The sequence below is a fragment of the Eleginops maclovinus genome, chromosome 13 (genome assembly GCF_036324505.1).
Source record: "Eleginops maclovinus isolate JMC-PN-2008 ecotype Puerto Natales chromosome 13, JC_Emac_rtc_rv5, whole genome shotgun sequence".
Lineage (NCBI taxonomy): Eukaryota > Metazoa > Chordata > Actinopteri > Perciformes > Eleginopidae > Eleginops > Eleginops maclovinus.
The window spans coordinates 455,015-476,955 of record NC_086361.1 but is presented as its reverse complement, the minus strand read 5'-3'; the positions used below and the strand labels follow the sequence as shown (position 1 = coordinate 476,955).

The window sequence follows — 21,941 nt, the reverse complement described above, 5'->3', positions numbered from 1 at the left end:
TCTCAAACTGCAATATCTGAAGAAGCACTTAAAGCTGAAAATATATAAGTTACTTCTTAAGAAAAAAGTGTGTGTGCGTATGTGTGTGTGTGTCAGCTAGGGGCTTTTTCATTTTTTTCCTAACTGCCACGCCCTAGTTTCCATGCGTCTGCAGAGAAAACACCACAAATACACACACGCACACACTGGTATGTATACTGAAGGACAAGGCTTGCTTGTTTTTGTGATTGGATGCTTGTAAAATTGGCCGACTCTGATTGGTTGTTATTTATTGTAGCTGTTACACAATGAAAAGAATAAATGGAGACAAAACAAACGAGGCAAAATTAGGAAAATATTTCCACCACTTTTATGGCTTTACAAGGATGTTAAATTGGACATAAATTTCATGTTGGGGACATTTATTTAGGAATACTACAGGAATTTCCAAGGCGGTTTCTGCAAACAACAAGCCAGGACAACAAAAACAAAGCTTTAAAAAAAAAATCATGATGACAAATAAAAACACCACGTATATTTCCAACATTGTCACAAACAAATTGTTTAAAGTGTATATTTCTATTATTTACAGCGAGGGCAGTTTTTATTAAGGCTGCTTGTGTCATCTTCAAACAAATACACAGGTTGTTACAGGACAACAGAATACATTCTGTGCTGTGTGTTATCCCAAACTGGAGAAATAAATATGTTGAAAATGATACATTGTCTTTTTAATTCAGTAAGAGCCACTTGGAGAATTTGGATGCTTAATCTGAACCTATGGTATTCAGCTCTAGTGATTAAGCTTTTAAGAAACATAATAAATACTTTTCTCACTGGAGATCAGTGCACGTGGAAGTCTGAGATCACACACAACCTACCAACACAAACAATCAAACTACAGCAGCTCCAAGCCGGGAGACATCATCGGAAGTCTGAGGATAAAAAACTCAAGAATAACAGGAAGTGGAGCTCTTTTAGTTGTCTTGTGTGCTGCAGTGAATAAACGGGTTGATTTAGATACAAATGTGTTTGATTTCTTTAACATGTTCAGACAAAAACCCAGGTGAATACTCAATCTACAAGACACTGTTTAAAATAACTTCGACCCTGTTATGCTAAAGTGGTTTAAAAAAAAAAAAACGCATTCGATCTCACCTTCCCTCCTAAACTGAAAACATGTTGCCTCCGCCCGTTTTTTCTTCTCTTTGGTTTTCTTCTGCTTTACCTTCACCACCTGACTCACCCCAGCATGTTGAAACCTGTCCGTGCCGCCTTAAACATTTACCGCCACCTTTCCACCCATGAGTGTGAGAGGATTTACACACTGAAGAGGATCCTGGACCACAAACTGGGGGGGGGGGGGTTAAGGTAAAGTGAGAGAAGGAGAAACCCTCATCACATTAAAGATTAAGGAGTGTGTGTGTGTGTGTGTGTGTGTGTGTGTGTGTGTGTGTGTGTGTTTGTGTGTGTGAGTATGTGTGTGAGTATGTGTGTGTGTGTGCGTCTATTTCTATTGTAACTGGCCTTCAGGCACAACAGCCTGACTGATGATGTATTTTAGAAGCTGATATCCAGAATAAAGGTTAGAAAATGCTATGTTTTTCATAGGGAACTAGTCAACCAAGTTTAAGGATCCCCAATGTGTTGTTAGTCAAATCACTCCAGGACCATTAAGGCCATTAAAAAGAACAGCTGGCTGGTAGTCTCAACTGTTTGGAGATGTGTTCAGCTTAAAGCTCAGCAGTTTGAGCGTTGGTGTGGTGAAACCTGAGGTATTAAGGATCAACATGTCCTATAATAATGCTGCAAGTACAAGAAGCATGGAAAACTAACACACTCCACTGCAATAAGGACCCCCCCCCCACCTGGCACAGAGAGGGAGATAAATCAAAGCACCAAAAAAACTTCAGATATTATTCAACACCTGAATCCTGAATAACAACGTGTGTGGCCTTTGTGTGTGTGTGTGTGTGTGTGTGTGTGTGTGTGTGTGTGTGTGTTTGTGTGTGTGTGTGTGTGTGTGTGTGTGTGTCCTCCTCAGTATTCTAGCAGGACAAAGATAGTCACTCATTGTCTGTCAGCTTCAGAGCAGAAAACGTCCCTGTGTTTTTAGCTTCCTGAAGGACACACAGGTGTGTTAGCACCGGGTGGGAGTGGCGAGGAGAGAGAGATGAGGGTCTGGTGATAGGGGACCACTTTATGGCAAGGGTTAAAGTGAAAGAAAAGCAAAAAAAATAAACAAAATAGATCAAAACAAACCAGTAATCCAAACCGACAGAATCCATCGCTTGAAAAAAGTCAAGTTTCCATTGTCCTCACCAGAGAGGGACAGAGACAGAGACAGAGACAGAGGGGGATCATGGGAAATGGTTTAGCGAGGGCTTCGACTGAACTGGCTGGGTCCAACTGGACGCTACTCCCGACTGTACAGATGCATCATGGGAGACGAAACGGTCTTGTATCTCCTAAAAACAGAAATGACAGAGGAGAGTGTGAGCAGTGCCACACACACACGCGCGCACACACACACACACACACACACACACACACACACACACACACACACACACACACACACACACAGTGTGTGTGAGGAGGAGTGTGTGTAAGGTCCTCCATCAAGGCAACTTCAGATAAATTCACTGCAAAAGTTAGCATCATTATTCCTTCAGTTATTATATAATATCTAAAATGATATGTCAAATAGATATAATAATAATATATGCTGTGTTCACACGCCTCAGAGGATGTGTTGATGGATAGAGGGAGGGGGGTGAGGAATGCCAGCGGTGTAACTTAACTAAGTACTGTACATAGAAAAGAATTACTTTACTGATCCCAATTTTGGATTTTTTTTAAAAAAAATATACTTGAGTACTGTCCTTCAGTACAATTTTGAGGTACTTTTTCTCCTCTACAGTTCAGAGGTAAATAGTGTACTTTTACTCCACTACATGTATTGAATACGTTTAGTGATTTTACAGTTGTGGATTAATGATGTGAAATATAATCAACCCTTAAACCAGACTTTAGTTCACCTGGAGTAAATCCAGCAGCTACCCTGCAGTATACAAAGCCATTAAAACTAGCTGCACCTTTACCAGCTCTGAGAACACTTTAATGATCAATAATTAGAATCATACATAGTAAAGTATACATTTACTGCATACATTTTGTTTGGGAGAACATTAAGGCCTCTAAAAACACAGTTCATTGCTTATGAATTGAACATTCTAATAACTTTAGAGACTTCCAAAGGTCCTGGACCTCAGTTTATCGGTGCTCTGCTAAAATAAATCTGAATCTTCAAAGATTAAGCAGATACATGCAATGAATTAAAAGGACTATTTTTGCCTTAGATGTTTTGAAGTAGAAGTATAAAGAAGCAGTCCATGGAATAAATAAAGTACAAGAACCTTAATATTGTACTCAACTCGAGTAAATGTAGGCGGTTGCTGTCCACCACTGGCCTTACATAAATACACATGTGACGTGTGTGTGTGTGTGTGTGTGTGTGTGTGTGTGTGTGTGTGTGTGTGTGTGTGTGTGTCTGTGTGTGTGTGTGTGTGTGTGTGTGTGTGTGTGTGTGTGTGTGTGTGTGTGTGTGTGTGTGTGTGTGTGTGTGTGTGTGTGTGTGTATGTGATGAGAGGGACACAGTCTTTACGAAGGTCTTTACTCTACCATAGTTCATATGACATCAAAATAACATATTTGCATTTAGTTTCAATTCGTTCCAGCAGTTTCTGTCTGCAAATCTGTGTATGTCCTTTGCCTTGTTATCATGGTGTGTGTGAGGATGACTCACCAGCTGTGTTTCTTTAGTACGGAGACTCGACCCTGAGGAGAGAGGACAGGGGTCAGAACGTCATATCAGCACAGTGACATGCTCTAAAGCAACACCACGTACCATACATAGGACAAACAAGATATTAGCAAACACAAATATTTTGTCATGAGGCGACAGATACAGCTTTCATATCTTGCCTCACATTTTTATCAGAGCAGAGTGTTTGTGGAAACTACTTTGAAAAGTCTTGTGGTTGATTTCCTGACAGTGATGCTCAGTGCTCAAACTGCTGCTGCTGCATTTCAACTTCCTAAACTCTTTCAAAGTTGCTCAATCCTTCGTGTCAGTTCCTGCCATTCGAAACCAAAACAAGTGTGGAGTACCACAACTTCAGGAAGTCTGGGGATTTAGAAGAAGGCACAGCAGCGCAGGAAGGGTGTGTGTGTAGATGTGTTCTCAACGTATCACAGAATAATACAGTGAGTGTGATCAAAGAGAGCCGAGGAGGGACACTGAGCTGATTTAATCAAATACTGGAGGCAAAGCGGCAGGTATTATCTCTCACATGCTGTGGAACTGATGCACGGCTCCTACTGAGGGCCACACATTTTTTTTGATTTTGAATGAAATGTAAGACCAACTTTGCTATAAACAAAAAAAACTAAAACATGGACATCAAATACTGCTTCCCATATCTAGATTTAAAAGACTAGAAATGTCCACATTAAATAAGATATTTAATAGCAGTTATGGCATTATTTTTGAGTTTTAGAATAAATGTCTATTAAACCATAATCATTCACAATGCTTTTAGAACGTATAAATCTAAAATATGGATAAACTAAGATCGTGATAAGGTCAAAGGTCAGACACCAGGAGCTGAGGAGAGGACGTCGAAAACATCAGAGTCTTTGGGGAGGACAGAGAATATGTGTTCAAGAAAACCCAGCAGACTCAGAGGCCCGTCTGTCTGACTCCTCATCGGCCTACTCATTTAGACCTTGGGGCAACTCTTTTCACTGAGGACCACGTACAGAAAAACCAAGAAGGGCTGGGCCTTCTGAACTGAACAAATACAGAATTTAAAAGACTGGAAATGTAAAATGGAATTTTTCTTCATCAATCTAACAAATAATTACCGTAATTATTTTTTGAAGATAATAATATGATTGTAAAATTGTAACACGTGGATTAAAGCAGTAAAGAGCGAGAGATGGCAGTTAGCTGCAACATGCTAATGCTCATACAGGAGCAGAAGGGACTACAGCCACAGCCCGGACCGAGCCGTGTGTGTGTCCCGCAATGAGCAAACACACACTGAGCACACACACACTGATTAGGGAGGATGAGTCGTCTGTTCTACCAAAAGTGCCCTGGTCTTTATTTCCTAAAACCCTTCTTCTGCTGCTGACCCTCCTCCGTTGAAATCCCCACTGACGGTTAGCCGGTCTGCTCCTCAACCGTTGAGGCGGGAAATTAAATGGTTTGATGAGGAACACAGAGGGATGTGAGATCAACGAGAGAGGAGATAAAGGTGAGGGTGAGAGAGGAAGACGAGCAGCGACACCAGCGAGACGAGTGCAGACATGACAGTGACATTCCTCAACTATTCCATTCTCTGAGCCCCAGCCTCGCCCAACACACACACACAAACACACTGTTGTCTCTGTGTGTCAGTCAATACACCCACTAATTTTATTCAATCCACTTTAATACATGAATGAGTGACAAGATGAACCAATGTAAAATAAATATCTTAACGAAAGCACATGTGTGTGTGTGTGTAGCGTGCTCTGCGTCTTGGCAGGCTGGAAAAGTGGAGCCTCAAAAGCATTCCTCGACATCCCACTAGTAATTATTCAGTGGGGGTAGTGAGGGGAATGGGGGTCCTGGCTGACAGCTTGTGTTTCTAGGCGCAACGATGGAGGAAGCAGTTTTAGTCAGACTACTGGAACGGTCTGTGCAGAGGGATTTCACACATTTTTTAATTCAAATAATAGGAAAAAAAGGAAATTCCCACGTTGAGCAATCGTGGAAAGTTGTGAAGTACTCAGTAGTTCCCGACAGTTATTTAATACAATCTGTTGTATTGAAAAGAACATCGGAATGAATATTTTCTGGTTAATATTATAAGAAGTAAATAAAGGGTGTCAGTGTTTTATGACAACTATAGTTGGATTGGTATTTTTCCTGTACAAAGATCCATTTCCCAACTAGTGATGTTCTATTGCATCACCTGTTAGGAAGTATCCCTGTAGAATGAGGAGGGGGAATCCTTCCTAAAGGTCGGAGGAGCATTCTTGCTCTACGTACCATAAAACTACAGGAATGACTTTAAAAATCCAACAGAAACCATGAAAGAGGAAATGGTACATTTGAATATTCAAACTGTAAAATGCGTTGTTTAGTCACTGACTCTAGCAGGGTGTTTCTCTCGAGCATCATGAATTGACTGCATATCTCTAAAGCAGATTCCTCCTAAGATGACGATGATGAATGACAAGAGACTGTGGAAACACCAGAACCTCCCAGCATGCACTGGGACAGGTCACAGATGGATGACCAGAGAAACATCAACCAAGACCCCATTACACAGCATCCCTCCCGAACTGTTAGCATGTTGCATGTGACATGTGACATGTCAACACAGCTGCATCAGATGTGAGCGGAGACTGACGGCTCCAGGAGCTTCCGGTTCAAACTGGTTAAAAGTGGTTTGAACATTTGGTCACTAAGGCTGGCATCAGATAAGAACTCCTGGCATATGATTTCATATCAAGCTGCAGCCCACACACTTTCTGTCTGAGGAGAAGGAGGGGCTTCTCTGGCTGTGACTGACAGCACAGTGAAGGAACGCAGCACGAAAATGTTCTGAAAACACCAAAACTCTCTCACTCACACACACACACACACACACACACACACACACACACACACACACACACACACACACACGTTCCAAAGTGGGTGAGTGTGTCTGTTTGGACATTTAGCTATTTGTTTAAAACTAAAAGCAGAACTTCAGTCATATAGATGCTAAATTCTGCTTTTATATCTTAATATCTTTTTTCTGCATGAGTGAAAAAGCAGTCTCTTTTTGCTTCCACATGTCAATGTGTGTTGTTGCGTGTGTGTGAAGGGGAGTAAAGCCCAGTGTCTCCAGAGTGAGTGTGTCCTCCAGAGATGTAGGAGTCAAAGAAGGAGGAGACCTCTCAATAGCTGCTGCTAGCATCACTAGCTGAAGCTCTCCTTCATCCATTGACTAATGCAGGCGGATTCTCACTATAAAGTATTATTTAAGATCTTAAAGATTACACAGAAACAAGATTCACCTAAATGTAAAACATTTACAAACATGATTTGCAGGATAACATATCACTGAGTCGATACACAATCGATAACAAATGAAATGTGTTTTTTAAAGTACTGAATGAAAGCTATGCACCTATCCAGGCTTTTCTCTGATCTGGGAATGTTTGGATACGCTGCTGAGTGTGGACTGGTTTTATCCCCTCTGTTCTCTAAGACTCCGGGTCAGCGTGTTTTGGTGGGTGGATGGTGTGAGTGTGTGTGTGTGTGTGTGTGTTTGTGTTTGTGTGTGTGTGTGTGTGTGTGTGTGTGTGTGTATGTTTGTGTGTGTGTGGGGGAGTTGGGTGGTTGGGAGAGTGTGTGTGTGTGTGTGTAACCAGAAAATAACCAGTTTTAATTTTAATCCTTCAGGACAAGGACAATGTTGTGTAGTGAGGACATTTGTCTTTCAACAAACTGTGTGTGTGTGTGTGTGTGTGTGTGTGTGTGTGTGTGTGTGTGTGTGTGTGTGTGTGTGTGTGTGTGTGTGTGTGTGTGTGTGTGTGTGTGTGTGTGTGTGTGGGTGGGTGTGTGTGTGTGTGTGTGTGTGTGTGTGTGTGTGTGTGTGTGTGTGTGTATATGGTGCCTTGCTTCACAGTGTGTCGAATTGTGACAGGAAGTGGCGGAGGATGCCTCACTGCCACTGTTCAGGTTTAAATCACGTCACCCTGACCCTCTTTACACTCCATGGATCTGTGGACCTGCAGTTACTCTGTGTGTTTCCTATTTACTTTCTCTAAGGGGAGTGATTTCCCGCTGGGATAAACGCTCATACTTCTTCTTCTGTGTTAATATAAATCTTAAACAGGTTTTATTTTTAAAGAACCAAAGTGTTACTTATCTAATCATCTGCAAACATTAAAGCCATGGTTGTTTTGTTCGCTGAATGTACCCTGAAGATAAGAGAACTTCTGAGAGACATCTCAACCCAACGAAGGCTCCTCTGGGGGGGGGGGGGGGGGGTGATGGCTGTGACTGCAACAGTGTTGTGACAGCTTGAGTGTGAGTGTGTGTCAACTGTCAACAGCTTCTGAAAGCTGTGTGGAAACACTGTAGCAACTCCACAGAGCGGGACATCTGACAACCATATTGCCAAAGTCACACAATGTTTAGCAACCCCCCCCCCGAGCTCCACACACACAGACTCAGCTCAGGTGTCATCACACACAGTCCAGAGGAAGATGTAAAGCAGAATACTCACGGCACTTTCTGTCTGCAGTACATGATTAAGCCGATGGCGGCGCCGAGAGCCACCAGGACGGCGATGACGATCCCAGCGATGGCTCCGTCTGAGAGACCTTCCTCCAACTCTCCTTCCTCTGAAATCACAACCACATAATTAGCACCCCCGCTCAAAGGCATCCTCCGGAGTAAATTCACTTCCAGAGGAAATCAAAGTGGTCCGAACACTCAGGCTTCCATCTGACGGCTAACGTTAGCTTGTTAGCAGGTTGCATGCCACAGAAGCTGAGCAGGGAAACTTAAGTTTTAGGATTTCTGTGAAACTGTTGCTGGGCAAGTGAGAGTATGGCAGGCCTCCAGAGTCTAGATAACTGTTACCTGTTGCAAACACCGGAGGGAACTGCTTGGTTTGAGAGGTTTCCTGTCATGGACTGTAGTACTTTACAACAAAGAAATATCCTCAATAAAATACATAATTAAAAAAACAACGTGATCCTTATGGGCGTAAGATTTCTCTAACCTATCCATAAAAAAAAACCAAGTGTTCTACTTCTGAACGTTGAGGGGTTATACATAGACTGTATCTATATACAGTCTATGGTTATATAACCTCACTTTTTGCAGTGTTTGATCACCACTGATTGGGTCGTTACTCAAAAAAAGAAAAGTATTACAAATGAAAAAAAAGTCATATATTACTTTACTTCTTTACTCTCTACATAAAGTAAGGTGTTACATTACGTTTGCATTCCTCAGCAACAGCCTGTAGCCCAAACTTTAAACTGAGGCAACATTTGAGGAGGTCCATCTCTGCTTTAGTTACCAGGGAAAATTATAGTTTCTGCTGCTTGTTGGAGTAGGCACACACTCACCAACAGCCTCACTCAGGGTTAGGGGATCTTTCGTTACTAGTGTAAGAAATAATAATCAATATTAAGAGTAACCACAACACTGTCTTATTTTGAAATACAATCTTATTTTGAAATGGTTTATTATTGTAACCGGATGTATACAACACTGATGACGCTTGATGCCAGACGGAAGAAAACTGCGGGTATGAGCGTTGGTTTCCTTAGCGGACAGAATCTGGATAAAGAGTGAATAGGGAAATTACTTGTGGTGTTATACATTACACACACAATGATTAATTCACCTTATTGACGCTGTAATACCATAAGGAGGGAGATGACACTATGCCACGTAGTCACTAAACTGACCGGAAGTACTGTTACGACTGGAGGCGACCAATAGGAAGAGGCGACAAAGAGCAATGCAACTAAGGAATCGATCTGTTTTTGCTCGGACCCACGGACAGTAAACAGCTCGTCAACCCTATTCATGTTTTGGGCCTGTTCAAGTGTGTTCTGAGCTACTGAGCCACAGCTGTGAAACTTTTGTAAAACCTACCGCTGCATCCTTTTATTTAATACTCCTTTTAAAACTTATAAGAGGAGCTTCACTTTTGTTTCTTTTAATAAATCGACTCCTGGGCTTCGAATAAAAGAACATTTCCTACACTAGCTTGGTGTTAGCATGCTGCCTTTGCAGGTGCTTGGAGAGGTTTGAGTGTTAGCAGCAGTGGATGATATCTTCTGGCCTGGACACCGTCACATGTCCTTTTTTCTGACAAATTCTAAATAATGGGCATACCTTCACCCCTGGAAAGTTACAGCTTTTCTTTTCTCAGCCCTGTCTCTGCACTGTGACAGCTGGATGTTGTAACTGTAGTGTGAAACTGAATTTAGAACAGTAACGCACGGGATTAACATGTAGCCTATAGCAGGCTCACTGGGAACCACTTGTGAGTCAGTGGATTTGTGATTTTATGAAATGATTCTGGGATAATAAAAGCGCTATTCTTGCAGAAGTTGGCGTACAGGAAGTTGTATCGGTAACACATGATGAGTCACCGTGTATCAATGTGTTTATCTAAAGATCAGGTGTTTGTTCCTGCAAACATGGCTCTCACCTTTGACGGACAGGATGTGTGTGTGGCTGCTGGTCATGCCGGTGACGGCGTTGTGCGCCTCGCACGTGTACGTCCCGGTGTTTTTGTAGCGAGCTGCCTCGATCTGATACACTGCCGCTTTGACGTCGGTCTTCGTGCCGTTGAACTTCCAGGTGAAGTTGGCGGGGGGGACGGAGGCAGCGGAGCAGGTGAGCACCACTTTAGTTTCCACCTCTACAGCTGACTCCCCGCTCACCATGGCGGCTTCAGGCCCGTCTGCAGGAGAACACACAGAGGGTTCACACCTGCAGTACTCATCTTGGTTTGGATTCTGTTCTAACTTTATTTATTGGACACATGCTACTTCCTGTACATAGCTTAATCCGCAGTTGTGGAAAGTTACGGAGTACATTTTCAAGTAAACTTAAATTGAGTCAAGATCTGCAATAAACGCAGACACATTCCCCACGCAGAGGCACACTCCGCACAATCTGCATTTTCATTAACAGCCATCCAACACTAGAATATTCTCCCAGCTGAGATTCAAACCTGCGCTGACTTTCACTCTTTCTCTCATGGTGCAAAACAAAATGGTTATCAAGCAACCACTTATGCCAACATTAATTACACTCTGATCTGAGTTTTTCAATTTCAACTGAATTGTAATATTATATTTTATATGTACTATTTAGTATTTTATCGACTAGTACTTAATAATTGTTTGTGTGAGATTATTAAATGTTTGTGTTGTTTGTTGTTTGTTATGTACCGGCCTAAAATGGAAAATTAGCTGTTAGCTCAAACCTGGCATAAAGCATCTCTTCTCTTTTCTGAGATTAATGTAATGTAATCATGGTCCTTTTTCAAATAAATACATAAATATAAAGTACACATTTAACGTATTTGTATCTTTTCTCAAGCATTTTCATTGTAGACTTATTTATACTTTTTCTCTGCTACATTTATTTACAGATGTATTAAGTTACTTTATAAACTCGAATTTAGACACACAGTACTTAAATGAACATTTGAAAATATTTAATATTACATTTTTTGGAACATATTACGTTATTAAAACAATGAGTGGGTAAACAGCAAAAAAATAAAATACATTTGAATAATTTAGTTTTTGGGGGGTGGGATTAAGTAAATGTAAACTTCTTCCCTCCCTTTTTCAGATGTGTCATTAGGTAGATCATTTGTTTATATAAAATAGTTAAGTCAATAATATGTTTGTTTATCAATTTGATACTGCTTAAGTTTGTATGGTATCATAATTCTCCTGTTTCATTCCATTGTTATTATTTTTATTTTTTTGTATTGTTGATTTACACGTTCGAAATAAGTAAAATAAAAACAATTGCAGCAAATTTGCTCAGAGGTTTATGTTAAAAAAAAAGGTTCCAGAGGATTTGCTCAGTATTTTTCCTCCTAATTCCTTATGTACGTTTCCATAATGTTCTTAAATACTTTTAATTCAGTACCAGTGTTGATGCAGTACTTTGACTTGAAATTGAGTATTACTCTGACAGTTTCGTGTTAGCACTTTTACTCAAGGACATAATCTGATCACTTTTCCCACCACTGGTTTATTGCTTTAGGAATACATCCAATGATAAATGAAGCAGGGCTATAAGCTGTAACCCCCTCAGACTCACAGTTGACCAGCATTGTGTACGAGGCGCTGTCCGTGTTGATGGGGTTGGTGAGCATGCAGGTGAACACTCCGTTGTCCTCCTTCATGAGCGGGCTGATCAGCAGGGAGCTCATGTCAGCGGAGAATACCAGGCGGCTTCCGGCGCTCACGGCAGCTCCGCCTTTCTTCCAGCTGGTGCTCTGCACACTGCCGGCCGCCGCCGCGCAGCTCAGGTTGGCCGAGCTGTTCCCCGCGATGAGGATGGACATCGGACCGCTGACCTTCGCTCCTGAGACGGCCTCTGGGCAAGGGGAGAGGGATACTTCCTTTAGATTGTCATGGTTTTTCTATTGAGCTAGATTGCTTTACCTTCGATTTCACATACAAAATCTAACCAAATTGGTTTTCAAACAACATCAACAAACAGAGAGAGAAATTAAAGTATGATATTTAGAAGTCCAACATGAAAAGCATACTCAAGTTCGAACAACACTGGATCCTAGATTTCCCATAATGCAACCAGATAGGGTTTTTAAAGATCTGTTCTGTTTGGTAAATAATAGAAGATAGAATAATAGACTGACGGGCTGAACCATTACCAGTAAACTGATCTCCAGTTCATCCAATGAGACCTCACATTACTGTTATTGTTAGCGTCCACACGCCTGACATGTAATTTCCTGTTTGCATGCAGACGGAACAGACAGACACTCTTCATGTAGTGAGACCATCCTCACAGCAGGTTTCTCATGCACACACACACACACACACACACACACACACACACACACACACACACACACACACACACACACACACACACACACACACGGGTAATGGGTCATTACAAGCAGCTCATGTGACAGATGTGAGTCTCGTGCCTCGGAGGGGCCTCAGGAAAGGTATCAGCCTGCTTTATTTCAGTGCTCTCTTGGTGGAGCTCAAGTGAACTTCAGGCAAAGCTTAAAATATGATATCCTCCAACAATTAAAGTCACTGTCGCTAATATACAAACCCCAATTCCAATGAAGTTGGGACAACCAAAAACAGAATACAATGATTTGCAAATCCTTTTCGATCTCAAATGATTACCCGACAAAGATAAGATATGTAATGTTCAAACTGATCAAGTTCATGTTGTCGTTCACAAGCAAGGAAGGGATGAGGTTCACCACTCTGTGAACAGTCCAAATAGTCCAACAGCTGAAGAGCAACGTTTTTTCAACGTTCAATTGCAAGAATTTATCATCATCACCATAATGTCATCAAAAGATCCAGAGGAATTGGAGAGAGCTCTGCACTTAAGTAGAAAGGCCGAAAACCAACATTGAATGCCTGTGACCTTCGATCGACCTATCATTCTTTTTTAGAGCTACTGCACTCGCACCTTTATTTTAACGGACTTCAGAAAAGTCTGGTTTACGTCACAGCACAGAATCTGCTCTCCTAAGAGTTTCTTATGATCTTCTTTTGACTGCTGATTAATTCTGCTGTGCTGGTTCTTTTAGACTTGTCTGCTGCTTTTGGTACCATTGACACCAAATTCTTTTATCACACCTGGAACTGTGTGTTGGTATTAAAGGTAACGTCCTGAAATGCTTTCAATATTATCTGTCAGGAAATACTTTTTCTGTGCATATTGGCCACTATTCTCCAGCTGCAGCCCCACTACACTATGGGGTCCCTCACGGCTCTATATTAGGCCCCATTTGTTTCACTCTGTGTTTGCTACCAATGGGGTCAATTAAAAAAAAACATTACATTTCATACCATTGCTTTGCAGATGATTTCCAGGTATACCTGCCAATAAAAGCAAATAATGAATCCAGGAATGCCTTGCTTAGCTTTCTGAAAGACATTCAATCATGGATGGAAATCAACTTATTGACTCTTTTTAAAAGAGATTTTAATATTTGGACAGTTTCAACTCCTGGATGGCTTTAATAATGTACTCAGCCCCCTGACAGGGCTTTCGCTGTTGAAGCTCCCAGACTGTGGAACAGCCTCCCAGTTCAAATCCGAACTGCTCAGTCTATTGCACTTTTTAAATCTCTGCTAAAAACTCACCTCTTTGCACTGGCTTTGAATTCTAGTTGAACATGACATTTTGACATTTCTATATGTTTCTAGTTATTGTGCTTTTGATCTTGTTTTTAACCCATTGTATTATTCCAAATTGTATTTGTTCCCGGTACAGCACTTTGGTCAACAGCGGATGTTTTAAATGTGCTATATAAATAAATTAAGGTTGAGATGAGATTCTGTAAAGGATATTACCACGTGGGCTCAGGATCACTTCAGAAAATCATTGTTAAGTTAACACAGCTCCTCGCTTCATCTACAAGTTCAAGTTAAAAGTCTTCCATGCAAAGCCAGAGCCATATATCAACACCCAGAAGCGCCGTTGGTTTGTCTGAGCCAGAGCTGTTATGAGATGGACTGACGCAAACTGAAAAAGACTGGTCGACCTGCAGTCCAGACCTGTCTCCTATTGAACATGTGAGGCGATTCCTATTCCCCGTCATTTCAATTAGAGAGACCAAGAGGACAGCCTTGACTGTGGTCCATCATCAGAGAACCGTATGTCTTTAACCAATGTCATTGCAGGAAGTTGTTGCCACAGAAAGGTCAGCTGACTCACCCATCACAGCGAAGGAGACGGCCGGGGAGGAGCCGACACGCTGGGTCTTGGCGTTTGTGGCACTGCATGTGTACTCCTCCACTGCAAGACCCAATTTATATTTCTCTATGACCTCCAGAGTCAGGACAGGACCCGCCACCTCCATCATCTTCTGGCCATGGTACCAGCTGAATGTTGCTGGGGGGCTGGAGATGGACGCACAGGACAAGCTGAAGTTGGATTTGGAGCGGAGGAACTTAGGAGGGTTTGGAGGAGTGATGGAAACTTCATCTGGTCCGTCTATGGAGGGACAACACATGGACATCAGCTGGAGGGACTGCTGTGACAAAACCATTTCCCCATTTGGTATGAATAAAGTATCTGTCTGTCTGTCTATCTGTCTACCTGCCGCACGCCTGCCTGTCTATCCATCCGTCTACTGTATCTATCCATCTATATGATTTAATATGTAGCTAACACACTGAAATAAAAGCAGCAGAGTTATTGATATTTAGAAAAGGTGCTTTATTTTGTTTTCAAGTTTAAGGAATGGAAATGTTTATTGGAAATGAGAGTCATTGGGCTTGGCTTCACACAAAGCCAGATGAGCCAAGAGCTTTAGATTAATTAATAACAGGGTTAACCTGCGGTCGGTGTGGTTTCACCGCCTTTCTGGTTAGTCATGGGGAAGGAGTGGAAGTGCAGTCACTGTGTACAAAGTGTGGTTTAATGCAGAGGGAGCACCATGCAAACACACAGCGCAGTCACATGGCTCCAGGATGGCCTTACACCTGTTATACTCAAGGGTCAAGAATCTGAGCAGCGTCAGCTCCACAGCCAGGCAACGTGTGAGCCAGACACTATTAGCAGTGATTAGATGGGTGTGAGGGGGTGACAGCGACTGACTCACTCTCTCACTGAAACTGTGGGAGACGTCATGAGGGTGGATCATTACACACTCTGTTGAGCAAGTGTATTCCATAATGTAATATATTATCTATCACTAGATAGAAGTAGAAGTATTTAATATATTACAGACTGCGTAGAACAGGGGTGTCGATACTTTTTTCACTGAGGGCCAAATATAAAAACATATGAAGGGCTGGGCCTCTCACTAGAGGTGAGGTATTCATGGGCTATACTCATAAGTTAGGTTATAAGCTAATAAATTAATCAAATGTAGCTAAATTATGCTTGATACTTGAATATGTATAAAAAGTTTAAAAAAACAGCCTCCATCACAGCTCTCTACAGGGTTTACAACTTTAATTTATTCTGTTACAAACAGTGTTGAAGCTCATCCCTTAAAAAAGAAGCCTCAGATTGCTGATAACTAGGGGTAACGTGAAGGCTATATTTAGTTTGTTATGTAGATCATTTATTGGACTTTTAATGACTGACTTTATTTGAAAATTGGGCTTCCTAACACATGTCATATAAAGTTTTAGATATATTTAAGAAGTACAATATAAGACAAACACAAGTTTCAGGTGTGTGTATTCCATTATACTTTTAGAAATTGCTGACGGCCGATTCATAATGGCCCGACCGTAGTTTGGACCCCCTGGCGTAGAACATTCATTACTGCTAACACTACTTCAACTTAAGTAACAGCAGAAGAAAGGCTTGTCATTATGAAATAGACAATATTGTTTAATAGTGGTTTATCAGAGCTCAGGTCGTTTGAGCCTCATCATTTTGTTGAATCAAACATAATGTTGAGTTATAAAGACGACTGTGCAGTGCCTCCACAACCATCAAAAGTGTGGATAAGTTATTTTTGGTTGGAACACGTGACTTTTGCAGTTACTCACAGTGCACTATGAGGCTGAAGGGGGCACTTTTCTTGCTCTCCAGACTGTTGGTGGCGGTGCAGGTGACGGGGGCCGGCAGGTCCGTCCTCAGGACTCCTGTGATGGTCAGAGAACTGGACAGGGCCTCCTGACATGCAATCCAAACCACATAGCACATTGGTTATTCATTCATCGAAGGAATGAATTTAAACAATACAACAGTTTACTTTATACATCATATTTCAATTTCTTTAGATGAGGCTTTCATCCAATGCAACACAAACTTCCCCACCGTAGAGATACCTACTGGAGCCATTTGGTTTTGAGTATAAGTATCTTGCCCAAGCACAAATCAACATGCTGACTGCAGGGGAGGAATCAAACCCCTGACCCTCTGATTGGTAGATAAAGTGCATGTACACCCAGAGCTACAGAGTCAGTTTATTTAGTCATGTCTTTAACAGGGACAGTGCACATTAATCAACATTTCTGTAAATGTGTTGGAGTTAGCCAAGATGCTACTTTTCATCTGTGGTCCCTGGACAGATTTTTTGTCACCCTAAAGACACATTTCAGTTTGCATCATCTCTTTCTTTAGAGCAGACACTATTTAGAAAACCTAGAAACATTTCAAAGACACATGTAAATCAAGCCCCCAGAAAGTGCGGCGGACGTTGAATAAAATGTTTGTAGTGGCCAAACGGCGGGACTACACTAGCTGTGTCGGTCCGTGACCTCATAGGGCCCAAAAGGACTTTTTCCCAATTGACTTACATTGGAAAGAGATCTCTGTAAATCAGCAGATCTTTACTAAATAAATTACCCATTTGTATAGCCCTTGTTTAAATCATTAGGGTCTAACAGTTGTAAAAAAACTGCTGGATCCGAGGCGGGGCTTAAGGAAAACCAAGTGCTCACTCTCTGGACCCAGTAAAGGTACTTCTGCTCTTGAGAGCGTAAGGCCATTCCGGCTTCATGCACCACTGAGGAACTCTCATAGGAGTGAACGAGTTTTCTCTATACATCCATGGTGTACACCCACCTGTTTCAGTGTGATCCGCTTGCCGTCGGCGACGATAGCCGTGGTGCCCATGAGCCAGGCGAACTTCAGGTCAGAGCCTGTAGCGGCGCAGGTAAGCACCACGGTGCTGTTGTGCTCGATGGCCTCGGGCAGGCTGGATTTAATTGTTACACCTGAAACTGGCACTGCATGGAGGACAGGAAACAGGCTTTGCATGAGGACAGGGGACTGTTGAGTGGAATAATTGTATCATGACAGTCTCATATATCAGATGGATATATAGATAGATGTACATAGAACACAATTAACAACAGCGATAAAAGATGTGACTTCTTTAAACCTTTCAAACTAAATCTGGTATTTATCCCCAAATACCGTCTGTCTTCTATCAGTCAAATGATAGACTCTCCCGAGTTCTGCTGCTACCGAGGAGCAGTTGATGGTGTCAGGGGCCGGAAAGTTTAACAACCGCCCCAGGTCTCTGCAGAATATCCTAATTGTGTTTCTAAGTCAACATCTGAATGAGTGAATGAAGATGGCCGAGAAATGGCACCGGCCCAACCTGCTCGACCTGTTCCCACTGATCCTGGAGCTGCGCTGCATGGCTGGGTGTGCTGAGGCACCAGGAGGAGTGACAGCAGAGGGAAGGAGTGAGAGCAGAGTGAAGGAGTGAAGGAGTAAAGGAGTGACAGCAGAGTGAAGCAGTGAGAGCAGAGTGAAGGAGTGAAGCAGTGAGAGCATAGTGAAGGAGTGAGAGCAGAGTGAAGGAGTGAGAGCAGAGTGAAGGAGTGAGAGCAGAGTGAAGAAGTGAAGGAGTGAGAGCAGAGTGAAGAAGTCAAGGAGTGAGAACAGAGTGAAGAAGTCAAGGAGTGAGAGCAGAGTGAAAAAGTGAAGGAGTGAGAGCCGAGTGAAGGAGTGAGAGCAGAGTAAAGCAATGAGAGCAGAGTGAAGGAGTGAGAGCAGAGTAAAGCAGTGAGAGCAGAGTGAAGGAGTAAAGGAGTGAAGGAGTGAGAGCCGAGTAAAGGAGTGAGAGCAGAGCGAAGGAGTGAAGGAGTGAGAGCAGAGTGAAGGAGCGACTCTGTCTGTAGGCCACATTGAAGGTCCACTCTATGGATGTCAGGATACAGTTATATTAGAGAAAATGACACAATTCTGGATACCTGATACGATATCAGGGCCAATAATAATAATAATAATAATAATAGTAATATATTTTTGACTTGCTCACTTCTATTGTGTACAACTTAGAGATGTTCGGTTCATTTGAAGCCAGAGGTGTAGCATTGCAGCTAACCCAGCTAAAGAGTATTATTGATTTATGATTCAGATGATTGAACTTGATGATGATTGATTGTAAGATGCTTTGGATATAAGGAGCAGCTAAATGCAATGGTCATGTTTTAGAATATTGGCACAGGCGAATACGGATCGGTTTTCAAAACATCCTGTTGCAAAAAGAATATACTTTTTTATTTGTATTCAAAGATTCAAGATTCAAAGGTTTTAATGTCCAAGGCACATTTACTCCAGTGTAGTTATGGCAATGAAAATCTTAAGTCCCGAGCACCTTCAACAATGCAACAGAGTTATATAAGACATAAATAATAATAAATAATACAATTAAATAAATAATTCACCAAAGACACAAACACAACACTGGTGCTGTTGCTCTCTGGTTTAACTGGTCGCTCACTGTGTGGAAACAAGTAGAAATGTATGAATGAGTGTCAGGAGGAATGCTGGGAAGGCATGCATGCTCCACTTTGAACCATCCTCAGATAAATAAACTGACGTCATGTGGGGAGCACCAGCTTGGAGACGTTGTTTAGGTCATGCTGACTCAGGACATATTGGCTGATCAGCAACCAGCTTAGAATACTGCAACCAATACCAGCTAGCCCAGTAACCAACAGCTGGATGATCAAAATGTTTCATTCATTCCACAAGAACATACAGTATGTCAAAAATGAAACCCCACTGACAAATCCAGAGGAGGAGTCATTGGTTTAGCCCTGCTGGGTCACTTCATGAAACCAGGAGTTCCCCCGCCTTAGCCCAGTTAATGATGTGCCCATCTTTAAAAAAATACTCACTCAAATTGTGTGTGTGTGTGTGTGTGTGTGTGTGTGTGTGTGTGTATGTATGTGTGTGTGTGTGTGTGTGTGTGTGTGTGTGTGTGTGTGTGTGTGTGTGTGTGTGTACACTGTAAAATGTTCTGCAACAGCATATAGCAGTAATGTGACAGCTTTAAACACACACCTCTAACTGTAACTAATCACACACACACACACACACACACACACACACACACACACACACACATACACACACACACACACACACACACACACACACACACACACACACACACACACACACACAGTTCCCCCCGGAAGAGCCACACCCTTAGGAAGCTCAGGCCAGGGGGGACACACCTTTCTGTGTGTCTGTAGGATCAGGGAACAGATAATGATCTAATCATGTTTTAAAGTAACAAAGTACATTTACTCAACGATTGTACTTAAGAATAATTTTGAGGTACTTGTACTTTACATGAGTATTTCATTTTATGCTACTTTCTCCTTCTACTCCACTTCCATTCAGAGGTAAATGGTGTACTTTTACTCCCATACATTTATTTATTCCCTTTAGTTACATTAATTTAGATTAATGATGGTAAATATAATCAACCCTTAAATCAGACTTTAGTTCACCTGGAGTAAATTCAGCAGCTACCCTGCAGTATACAAAGCCATTAAAACTAGCTGCACCTTTACCAGCTCTGAGAACACTTTAATGATCAATAATTATAAAACATATCAGATATATTATTCTGAAATGGACCAATCAAACAATGACTACTTTTACTGTCGCTACTTTAAGTACATTTAGAAGAGAGTACTTTCTACTTTTACTGGAGGAACATTTAGAATGCAGGACTTTTACTGCAACAGAGTTTTCCTAATCTCTGGTACTTCTACTTTTACTCAAGTACAATATCTGAGTACTTCTCCCACCTCTGATTATAACAGACAATATGTTACTCCGCCAAGGAATATATTCCCCAAGCGGTGAGTGCTGGCGGAGGGATACCTGCTCACCATGGCGTTACAGGTAACATAGTTGTGGCGGACTGCAGTTCTACAGTGAGATGGTATGAGCCAGAAACATGTATTCCAACACTCTTGCCTCTAAAAGCCGAGGGGGGAAAGTGAGCGAACTATCTGCACAAACTGAACTAACATGTCAAGGGACGCGGTAATGCCGCCGGAAGTGTTCTCAGAGGAGTGACTCACCCAGGACTCGGAGATGGATCTCCCCGGTTTTAGTGCCTTCTTCCGCGGATATGATGTTGATGCTGTAGTCCCCTCTGTCGGAGTCCAGCAGCCCATCCAGATACAGGTATCCGTTGGTCTGGTTCACCGTCACCCTGCCCTTGTAGGGGTCGTTCACTTTCACACCCGCCTTGCTGGTGGTGGCCACATTAGTCTGCTCGGTCCCGTCGCTGTAGTTCCAGATTATAAAGTCGTAAACCGGTTTGTCCACCAGCGTCTTTAGAGTCACACTTTTGCCCAGGATGCCCTCCACCGGGCCGGGCGGCAGCAAGTCCTGCCCCGCACAGCATCCTGAGGCGGACGGGGGGGTAAGGTCATTATTGTACACCATTTAAACAGGAATTATAGTAGTTTACTACCCAGGGAGTCACACGATGGAAACCTTTTACATTTTTGTAGAAATCTACAGTTTGATCACAACCCATTTTTTTGCTGGGATAATATTTCCTACATTAAACATAACTGTATAATAACTATGTTATAATAAGTGAAGAAGTTCTTACCGAGGAAAGAGAGCAGGAGCAGCAGCGGCGTCACCGAGAGTACGTCCATCCCGAACACTGAGTGTGTCCAACAGAGAGAGAGAGAGAGCTGTACCTGCAAAAGGACACACCCAGAAGCACACACCCCGAGACACGCACACACAGACACAGACACACACACACACACACACACACACACACACACACACACACACACACACACACACACACACACACACACACACACACACACACACACACATATTGTACTGTATCAAACATATATGTCATTCAAACGTTATAATAGCCTGTAACGTCAAATACATGGCACAAATAAAAGATGAATTGCCCATAAACAACACACAAATGTATTTTACATTTTTACAATATATTCCTATACCCCTTATCTTCAGTATAATACATTGATGTCAAGTTATGGCATCAGTGCATTAATTCATAGTTTATGTTAAGAACGTATACAGGGCTTGTGTGGTCCATTATTAAATCCTGCTTTTTTAGGAAATATTTGTTTTCAACTGAAACTAATAAAGGGAAGGAGTGTCTTCAGAAAGACTGAAAGGCTGCAGGGTCCACAGTGAGACTCTGCTGACACCGGCTGGACCCCTGAGGAAGTATTTCAAGAGTGTGGCATTTAAAGTGGAGTAACCTGTATTCTGTAAAACGTAATTACATTTTAATGTAAGCAATGCCCTTTTTGGAGATGTCAATCAATCAAATCAAGCAGTTTATTTATAAAGCCCAGAATCAAACACTTTACATCTGTGTCAGGTGACTTTACAGTTTGT

At 42.0% G+C, this 21,941-nt stretch overlaps 1 protein-coding gene across 1 annotated transcript; it reads right to left on the bottom strand.

The window, feature by feature from the left end:
* Positions 1–321: 321 nt before the first annotated feature.
* Positions 322–21,236, bottom strand: LOC134874825 (carcinoembryonic antigen-related cell adhesion molecule 6-like). The gene is made up of 10 exons (XM_063899040.1): positions 21,157–21,236; positions 20,615–20,944; positions 17,340–17,503; positions 16,319–16,445; positions 14,526–14,804; positions 11,907–12,185; positions 10,270–10,524; positions 8,320–8,437; positions 3,789–3,820; positions 322–2,447 (listed from the first exon to the last, which is right to left on the bottom strand). The coding sequence occupies exons 1-9, from the start codon at positions 21,203–21,205 to the stop codon at positions 3,802–3,804; spliced, it is 1,620 nt and encodes a 539-aa protein (XP_063755110.1). The 5' UTR covers positions 21,206–21,236; the 3' UTR covers positions 322–2,447; positions 3,789–3,801.
* Positions 21,237–21,941: the final 705 nt, after the last annotated feature.

Bases quoted from the DNA above. Each gene is read 5' to 3' on its own strand.
- LOC134874825 (XM_063899040.1), bottom strand. From the start codon at position 21,205: ATGGACGTACTCTCGGTGACGCCGCTGCTGCTCCTGCTCTCTTTCCTC. The intron at 12,186-14,525 runs GTGAGTCAGCTG...CCCCTTGCCCAG, and splicing joins CGTCTCCTTCGCTGTGATGG to AGGCCGTCTCAGGAGCGAAG. The intron at 8,438-10,269 runs GTGAGAGCCATG...TTGTGATTTCAG, and splicing joins ACACATCCTGTCCGTCAAAG to AGGAAGGAGAGTTGGAGGAA.